This window comes from Streptopelia decaocto (assembly GCF_964273445.1).
Source record: "Streptopelia decaocto genome assembly, chromosome: 20".
NCBI lineage: Eukaryota > Metazoa > Chordata > Aves > Columbiformes > Columbidae > Streptopelia > Streptopelia decaocto.
Genome location: NC_138675.1, coordinates 5,914,066 through 5,924,056, shown reverse-complemented (window position 1 = coordinate 5,924,056; position 9,991 = coordinate 5,914,066). Strand labels below are relative to the sequence as shown.

The 9,991-nt window shown below is 49.7% G+C and overlaps 1 protein-coding gene across 1 annotated transcript; it reads right to left on the bottom strand.

Annotated features, from left to right (window-relative positions):
* Window positions 1-6,229: 6,229 nt before the first annotated feature.
* Window positions 6,230-8,033, bottom strand: TMEM278 (transmembrane protein 278; the record flags this gene model as incomplete). Its single annotated transcript, XM_082070056.1, has 2 exons — window positions 6,230-6,499; window positions 7,764-8,033. The coding sequence occupies 2 exons, from the start codon at window positions 8,031-8,033 to the stop codon at window positions 6,230-6,232; spliced, it is 540 nt and encodes a 179-aa protein (XP_081926182.1).
* Between the last annotated feature and the right edge of the window lie 1,958 nt (window positions 8,034-9,991).

Here is a 9,991-nt window from a genome sequence, read left to right as displayed (position 1 = left end):
ACAAGGCTGTGGCTGGATGTGAGGAGCTGTCATCAGCCTCTGCTAGCGGGAGAATCCAACAAAAATGCCAGTCTTTGCACCCCTATGTGTTAGACCCCTGACCCTAACCGGAATCAAACATTTTCCAGGATTTCAGATCAAAAATGAGACACTCGGTTTTAGCACAGTGATTCCTGGACTCTTTCTCGTTACAGTTGTTCATTAATCAGTGATGACAGGGCTTTCCTGTGTTGCAGCTTTGGAAGGAGCATGAAAGCTGGAGCCTGAGCCTGCGTCATGTAATCTGCAGCAATTATCCCAAATCCCTCTGTAGCCGAAATAACCACGTTAAAGAGGATGCAAAGACAGACACGTCCCATTGTAGACCATGGTGAGGCACCTTGCACATGAGGGGTCTCGAGCTCAAAGAGCAAGTTTTCCATTTCTGGTCATAAGTGATCAGACAGCGGGAGGAACTCCAACAGTGACCTCATGAAAGCGTCTTGTGCCAGTGAAACACTTGGCCAGGCTTTGGAGAGGAGTTTTTTCATCTCCAGAACGTTCACGGGGTTTTGCTGAACAGCCACATCCAGCGGGAGTGACAGTGAGACGGTGCATCTGTTCTGAACAGGCCGGATTGCTTTCTTATATTCATTCTTCTAGTAATTTTGGGGACGAGAAAGGAGACCACTTTCTGGTGGAAACGGGTGAATTCTGCTACCAGAACATTTGCACTCCAAGAAATCCCAAGCAGTATTTTTCCAGCTCGCATGTAATAATAAACTCCATCCTCGATTGATGCTATCTTGATGACACAACCCCAAAAGTGTGTCACACCCTTCGCCTACCACATTTGTGTGGCTAAAATGATGGCAAGGAGCTGAACGATCAAGGCAAGCACCAGAAAGCCCCATCAACAAAAGGCCCTTGAGGAGTTGAGGTGAGTTCCACCCACAGGACCTTTCCAAATCCCACAGAAACCTGATTTCCCAAGTGCTAACAGGACCGGTCTGGCCCGTGCAGACGGGCAGGCACAGAGCCATGCCAAACTGGGAAAATAACACTAAGTTATCCACACCCTTATTCAACTGCATTACAACCTTAATTGCAATGAGGCAAAGGGTTTTCTGCCTTACTCCCGCTCGCTCTGTTTGTGTAGAATATGGAGCATTGCATTATCCACAAGAAGTAAATCAGAAGGTGGAATGAGCTCTTTCCATCTAACCTGAACTGAAAACCCCTTGCGGTCTGTAATTGATTGATTTCCTTTCTATGCTGTTTATTTTTTTTCTCCTGATTCCTAAGTATCTGGAGTCCAGTTGTGACTAGAAAGCACATGCCAGAATATCACAAGCGGAGTGTTTGCCTGGTGCATTTGGCTCAGAGGGAGTCAGGAAGCCAAAGCAAATTAAATGTCAGCTCCGCGTCCAGCAGCAGTGTGAAGTGCAGCTGGTGCCTGCGAGAAAAGCAAAAGCATCTGCCTCCAAACCAGACACGATTCCACCCTCCCTGTCCGTGTTTCAGGACCTCACCAGAGGAAAGGTGGTGCGAGACAGGAAAGCCATCTCCAAGGAGAAATAAGTGATATTCAAAAGCAGATTGCAGAAAACTGGTTGTATCTTTTGCCGTGTCCTGTTGTGGCAAAGCCTGAGCCTCTGGCAGGAAAACCGGCCCCTGAACGAGCCGCATGGCTGAGCTCATTTCGAGAGATAAGGACGTTTGTTTTCCAGCCGGGCCCAGCGAACGCTTGTTCCTATGAAGCAGCGAGTGCTGTGCGAGAGCAGGGATGCTGCTCGTGCAGGTGCTTCGGGGAGGCTGGAGGATACGGGATGGCTGAGCTGGGACTCCGAATGTACAGGCTGGTGGCCAACGTGGGACCAGCACGCTGCTGAAGGACCTTTCAGGAGCAAAGCAGATATTCTGGGCTTTCAGCAACAAGAGGCTTATGTCTGGGAGGAAGTCTGCTCCCCTGGCTTCTATTTTTGCTTCTGCTCATCTGTTGAGGGTCTAGGGCTTGGTTTCCTTAGGTCTATACTGTGTTCTTGGGAAACAATGAAAGAGGCTCGAGTGGACCTGGCAGCATCTGAAAGCAGAGCAGCCAACCAGACGGCATCACTGTTTTCCTGACTCGTTTGTTTGGGATATATTTTTTTGCCTCGCTGCTTATCTCTCCCTGAGATTCACGCAAACCATTGAAAACCATGTCCAGCCCTGCACGTCCTGTCTGCTTTATACCTGCTGGAGGGCTGCCCGCCGAGTCTCAGGGGACAGAAAGACGTCAGTGTCTTCTGGTTGGACCCACCAGTCCTTCCCAGTGTGGTCTGCTTGACCTTTATGATGCTGAGCCCACTCGTGCCAATAGCGGAGCAAATGGCTTTGTGCAGAGTTCTGTTTTCCAAAGCAGTCCCAGAGACAGGATGTCAAAACAATCTCTAGCACCTAAGAGGGCTGGGAACGGCTTTTCAGCTCCCCCCAAAATACCCAGTAAGAAAACGTATGCCAGCAGATCTAGCCAAAGCCCCAGGAAAATAAAAAGGACAACTCTGTTTCTGCACCATCCTCTGTCACAAGAAGTTATTTCAATGACATTAAAGGGGGGCCCGTGTGCACTGGTGGGAAATCCCCCACGCTGTCCTTGTGTCCTGCCCAGTCCCACGCCCTGGCGCTGCCCGGGATGTGCTGAGCAGCTCGCTCCAGCGAGGCTTTTCAGAACATCGATCCCCAGCTCAGATTGCTTTCATAGTGACACCCAGCAGAGCCAACCGCCTTCTCCTGCAGACAAGGGACTGGGAGCCAGCTCCCTTCACACTCTTGGCCACCTGCCCTTTCCATTCTCAAGCAGGGCCAGACACCGTGTTATCTAAAACCATCTTCCTCAGGCGGGTTCTCACCCATTTACACTCACTGGAGAGAGACCAGATAGGTGTAAGGGCTGGAAAATTGTGATTAACCCCTTGCGTTGATAATTACATCAACTGCCAGCCTGTGCAGACGCGTAGAACACTCAGATACGATATTATTGGGATTGCAACACTTCACAAAGGCTTTATCATACATCAGCATCCTCCTGCTTGGTGCCACGGAAATAAAAAAGTGTTGACAAAAGAGTGATTTTAGCAGATTGGTTTATTAAGCCTGAGGCTGAAGAGCAGGAGCAGAACAGCGTTTTAGGTGAGCAGGAGGAATTAACCTTCCCATTCAGCGCTGCCACGGAGCTCCAGACAGAGCCAGCACCTTTGTGCAATGCTTGGCTGGGTGGCTGCACACAAGTCCTTCCAATGCTCACCAGCTGGCGAGGCTTAACAGGCAACTCAAAGCTAAGATGCTCCTGGAGCACGACGTTAGGTGGCTCTTCATCTGGTGGAGATGCTGAGAGAGATCCTGGTCCTGGTTCCACAGTCACTCATGTCTCTTTGCTGGGGAGGAACTGGCTTCAAAAGCTGCCTGGGATTGAATTACTCCTGGCGTTCCAGGGCTCCCACCCGCAGCTCGCTCCGGTCCGGACACATCGCAGGCTGTCCCGCTTGCCCACGTCCCCCGCCAGCGTTTCCATGAACTCATATGTCCTGGCAGGGAGGAGAAATGCAAAGCAAAGCCCTGACAGCAGCAACAGCCCTTGTAGGGCTGAGCCTCCAGCCTGGACAATTCACGGCTCTTCTTGTGAAAAGCGGTTCTTTTGTTGGTTTGATAAATGTCCCTATTTTGTCAGTGGGTCTGGAGAATGGGGTACAGATCCTTTGCTTGGGTTGCATCGCCAAGCTTTTTTGCTTAGGGAGCATCTCCCACCCTGCCCAGCGCTGCTGGGGACAATGGCAGCGCCTCTAATGATGTTGCTGTCACCAACAGGCAGAGCAATTAGTGTTCTGCAACACACCATAGGCAGAACAAGTGTTCTGCAACTTTTAAACCACAAGCCCTTTGGCAACGCGTGCTTGACAGATGGCTTCAGAGTGGCATTAGCATTTTAGCAAAGCAATGCAATGCACTTGAAAACATATGTGTAGATATATATATATGCACACAGTTTCTCTGTTTCCTTCTGCCATTCAGAAATTCCTGGGGCAGGGAGAAACTCTGGGCATTTTTGCTGGCAGGGACTAGTTCGATGTAGCAGAAGCCGGGGTTAAATTGCTGCTTTCATTCTCACCTTTGTCCCTTCCATTTGCACGTTCTCCCAGTTCACATCCCAGTCCAGCCCCAGGGAATATTCCCAGGACAGTGTGGGACCCATCCTGCAGGCTTTTCTGTGTGAGGAAGATCAGCTGGTGGGTGAAGGAGCATTGGCAAACAATCTCTGATTATTCTTTTTTTTAATTGCTTCCATTCATTCTAAGCAAATTTTCCAGCAGAGCTGGAAACAATCACCAGAGACTGGTTACCCCAGTGAACAAGAAGGGAGGTGAAGAAGACAATGGAAATTTCCCCAAAGACATTCAAGTTACAATTAAGCGGTTAGCAACAGAAATATAGAGAGCAAAAGGAATTGTCCAGCATGTATGTCATTGGAATTATATTATATTACCATGCAGATCCCTGCCAAATTAGCCTAGAGAGTTATTCACAGCAAACTAAGCACAGGGAGTATTAAACTGCCTGTGATGAGATTTAGAGCAATAGCAAATGTTGTAAGAGCACTTTGCAAGGGACTAGTAACTCTTAGGAAGAACCAAAGCCCCTTTGGCTGTGAGTGCTTGGAATTTCCATTGAATTCAGTTCCCTTTAATGCATCTTGCATTAATGCATCTTCCACCCCTGGCTGGTGGAAGAACCATCCCAAGAAGAAACCCAGGGTCCCTTTTTCCTACACAGGCGGAAATTAGCATCCTTCCAATAAATGCTGTGTTGTCCTTGGCTCCAAAAGATCTTCCCGATTCCTGTTCAGCTTGACAGATGGTTCTTATTTGCGCTGCCCCCAGCTGAGGGCTCCAATAACCGAAGGCATTGGAGGACCAATACCCGGCTGAAAGCGCTGAGAAATGGCTTAAATATTTCAACCAGAATTTTTGCTGGACTCAGAGGCTCCCGCTGGCAAATGCAGGGAGGCAGGGATCTGGTTATTCAGCACCTGGTTTCCTCTGGCCTAGAATTTCCCTGTGTTGTGTACAGGTTCTGCATTCCCTTGGGCTGAAACGTGCTCTCATTCACCCTGCTGCAAATCTAGAGAGTCCCCACTGGTTTCAATACATTTTCCAGGTCCTCATGCTATTTTCCCAAGGCTGCCCGGCAGTTAGATGCCTCATGTTTGCCTCGAAGCCTGACGCAAAGTGGGGAATGCTGGCAGACGTACGTGTGCAGGCTGATGGGGAAATCTATATTGCTATAGCAACAGAGCCTGGGCTGCAGGACTCTCCAAAACCTCATCTGGGTGTGTGAAAGCTGGTCCTTGGGTGCTCTAGCAAAGCCGTTTAGGAGCAGCGTGAGCAGCTGATAACAAGAGGAAAGGGATAACAAATGAAATACTCAATTCTGGTAACCAAGAGTAACTTCCTATGTTGGAGAAGCCACCTGGAAGAGTGCAAGGGAGGTACATGGGGTGGTTTGTTGAGGCTTTGGTTTAATTGATGCCAGGATGGATAAATAGCAGTGAAGCCAAGACTGTGACCATCATAAGGTGACGTGACAGCCAAAGATCAAACCGGTGGCCCTGGTCTCTCAAACGGGGGGTCCAGCAGCAGTGCCACGCTCACCTCCTGCTGTCCCCGGGTTGTTCTTGTCTGTTTTGGTGGCTGGACCGAGTGTCCCGCTATCCATGCACAGGCTGTTTCCTGCCACTTCCATTCGCTGTCACCTGTAGCCACCACTGGTTATTTCTCTGGGTGGGACCAGGGGCCACATAGACTGGAAAAATAAATCCTCAGAAAGAAAGCAGAACTTATATTTTAACTTACAGTGATATGTGGTGGGTATTGTGGATGCAGCCAGTGTTTTGAGACAGAACAGAGATAAACTCCCTCAGTGTGGATTTGACATGATCTTTATTTATACATAACACTCGAAATAGTTGTATTTGGGAGGCAGGTGGACACCGGTGACCAGCAGCACACAGATCTCACTCACCGAACACCACAGACCCGCAGCGATTCGAAAGGAGAGAACCATACATTGAGCTGTTCCCTGCCGTACCCTCTCACAGCTGGGTACTACACATCTGCAGACACATCTGGATGGCGACTCTGGGCTGTGACGGTGTGGAGGGACAGGGCAGGGAGAAGATGGTGCTGGTTAGGACAGGGCTTTTAGTGCTGCAAACTCACACCCAGGCCTTGACTTGAGTGTTAAACCCCCTGGCGCAGCTGCACAGACCCCCCTCCTCGTACCAGTGCCACTTCACCCCCTTGTACACGGCCCTGCTGCATGGCTGGAAGCACATGAGGAGCCGCAGACGCCGTGCCAGGCTGCAGTAGGTGGCCATGGCCACCACGATGAGCGGGGACATGATGACGAAGCCGAGGATGATGAGGGCAGAGGAGCTGTTGTCATCCAAGATGCTTTTGCAGTAGCGGGCAGCTGAGTGCAGGACCTGTGGGAAGAGACGGAGCTGGTCAAAGAGTGGACAGGAATGGTGTTCAAAGTACCCTTCAGTTTCTAGTGCTTTCCCAGAAACACGAACCTGTTCCCTCTCTCCAAGCTGAGCTCAGCAACACTGTGTGACTGACAGGACATTTTAATCAAGCTTTCAATTATCCCAGCATCGCTGTACACAAGAGCACCGCACACTGACCCTGCAGCAGGAAACACTAATGGTTATTAAGTCCAAATAGCACAGCTTAGCATTTGATAGGCAGAAATGACATTAAAAGGCCTCCTGCTGCTCCATCGATGTGGGTGGCACAGCATGCTGGAGGTTATAACAACATAAATAAGATACAGAATGCTGGATTCTGCAGGCAGAGGTTGGTCATCCCATTGCTACCCGCTGGCTGGAGACTCTCCAGCCTCCCGCTGCGGAACAAACCCCGTCGTGCTCTGTGCACACACTGTGCTCGGTCCTGCCCCCAGCATCTCTTTGCGCTGCACAATCTGCCAGGAAAGCCCCGTCACCCCATGTTGCTGCAAAGCATCCAGCACACTAACCCGTCCTTGCTGAGTGGTATTTACAGTCCTGCTTTCACCTCGGCAGCAGGAGCTCCGAGTCAAGCCATGCCGTCGCTCTACATTAACAAATGCTACAGGCAATGCCCCATGTCCCTGCCTTCCTTTCCTTTCTTTAATATTCTTTCAGCAGCACCAGAAACACAACCCATCAGACTAAAAAAAAAAAAAATAATAATCCATTTAATGGATGGTCAGTGCAGAAATTGGCCTCTGTCGATTAGGGAGGCATTGAAAAGCAGCAGTCCGAAGAAAAAGAACTGCTTTTGTCAAGCCGTGCTGCTGCAACCCCTTTCTGTGGCTATTAAAGCAAAGTCTGGGTTAAGGCTCCTCACAGCTACCGGCAGCGCAGTTGATTTCACTTCCGATGGGCTTGTCTGAACTCAAAAACCTTTTGCATCGCCTCAAAGCCTTTGGCTGGAGAGCACTGTGTGCAACGGAGAACCTGAGGTTTTCCATCAAGAGCCTGCAAGAACCACCACAAAGCTGATCCTGTCAGCCCAGTCTATACACATACCCCCTTACGAACAAATCTGTATACGTACACATCCCTTAGGAAAATAAAGCCAAAGCTCAGGCGTTTTAGCCTTGTCTTTACAGCCACTGCTCCCCGTGGGCTATAACAAGACCTGTATGGATGGCCCTGCCTTAGAGCCACCCATTAGTGGCCAAATGGAGCAAGACCAACTTACCCGAGAGTGGCACTGGAAGCCAAAGTAAACCACCACAATGGTGGGGAGCAGCACGATGGTGAAGATAATGAACATCAGGAGCAAGTTGATGAAAAAGACCAAGGAGTTCATGGTGACGACCAGCAGGGTCCACGCCAAGCAACACCAGGCGCTCCGTGGCTCCCTGGGCAGGAGCTGGTCATCCATGTCATACGGAGGGAGGGTGGGAAGCATCCGAGACTTCTCCGAGAGGTTTTCTGCCCCCAAGTCCTCAGCATCGTGGCTGGACATTCTTCAAGAAGATTGCTAATCAACCCAAGCTCTTATCCAAAATGGTTTCTTTGCTTTTGGCAGCAGACTTGTAACTTGCAGGGGCTTTTCCTGCCTCTTCCACACATGGACGAGAACACTGACCCGGAGATAGTAACACAGCAAGGAAGGAAAAGCCACCTTCGCCCACCTCCTCCCCCAGGACCTGGCCAGCACAAGTTGTTTCCTCCCAGAATGTTTTTCAGCACTGTCCCAGCCTCTGTTTGGAAGTAGATGTGGCTGCTGGAAGTTTGGCAAGAGGTGTTACTTTGCTTCTGAACCCACGGTACTCCTGAATGTGTTGTTCTTCCTAGGATTACGATCCCGAGAGCTCTCAAACAGGTGCTGTCTCAGCTTCGATAGGCTGCTTGGTTCCAGAAAGCGCCTCCCTTTAGCATCTCCTCCACCTTGGCTTGGCCACTTTTAGACAGCTCCTTGACTCCAAATCATCTTGCCACGCTCTTCACCCTGTACCCAAGTAAATATCCCCACTCAGCTCATCCCAATGAAGGCACAAACAGCAGCTTTTTCTCCCCCCTGCCTTGCTGGAGCCCTTGCCCACCCTGTGCAGAGCTGGAAGCAAAGGCTGGAGCAGCGTGTGGCGTCTGTGCAATCACGGGCACTCGAGCACGAGCAGCGTCTTCCTGAGCTGCCTCTCGGAGCTTTGCGAAGCTGCTCTGTGTACAGAGCAGATGCTGAAGCCGCTCTCCGCGCCAGCCCATCCTCCACAGCTGTCTCAAGTGATGGAGCACGCAGCACCCAAGGGCCACACTCACACCAGACATGCCCAGGGCAAGACAGCCCCTTTCCAATTGTAATTATTCTGCCTCGGATTCATTTTCTACAATTTCTCTCTGGATTAGAAAATAAAAATTAGAGTAATTTATAATAAGCACTGCATAACTCTTCTGTTCTCTGTGGTCATCATGGTTATTGTTTGCAGAATATATCGGTATTCTGGCACTGAAGATATAACAATTATCAATTATTTCACCTGCCTCATACATTATTTAAGAATTTCAGTCATATCTGCACAGTTATGTAGCTTTTAAGATACACTTCTATATGCATGATCATAGGAAGGAGAAAATTCCCTTAAGTCCAGAGGAAACTAAGGCAGCGCAGGACTCACCGGAAAGCACCGGCGGGAAGGATCTGGGGGTCCTGCGTTCCGCTTGATGCTGTTTCTCTCTGAATATGCTACCCTAGGAAAAGGTTATCGGAAAAACGAGGTGCACATAATGCTACGGGGAAAGGAGCTGGACAGACCCCATCTCCACTGCCAGCAGCCTGGATCCCGGTTTGTTCCAGGAGAAATAGGCTGGTAAATAAGAGAAATCAATAACTCATAGCGCAGATTGAAGTCAACGTCGGTCTGTATCAGACCCAGCTGCCCTTGAAACAGCAGGGTGGGGAGAAGAAGGGTGAAACGCGGCAAAAAATGACTCTCCCAAGGGTTTCTGGTGCTGGACTGACCCCAGTGGTCATGGGGAAGGGAAGGGAAGGGAAGGGAAGGGAAGGGAAGGGAAGGGAAGGGAAGGGAAGGGAAGGGAAGGGAAGGGAAGGGAAGGGAAGGGAAGAGAAGAGAAGAGAAGAGAAGAGAAGAGAAGAGAAGAGAAGAGAAGAGAAGAGAAGAGAAGAGAAGAGAAGAGAAGAGAAGAGAAGAGAAGAGAAGAGAAGAGAAGAGAAGAGAAGAGAAGAGAAGAGAAGAGAAGAGAAGAGAAGAGAAGAGAAGAGAAGAGAAGAGAAGAGAAGAGAAGAGAAGAGAAGAGAAGAGAAGAGAAGAGAAGAGAAGAGAAGAGAAGAGAAGAGAAGAGAAGAGAAGAGAAGAGAAGAGAAGAGAAGAGAAGAGAAGAGAAGAGAAGAGAAGAGAAGAGAAGAGAAGAGAAGAGAAGAGAAGAGAAGAGAAGAGAAGAGAAGAGAAGAGAAGAGAAGAGAAG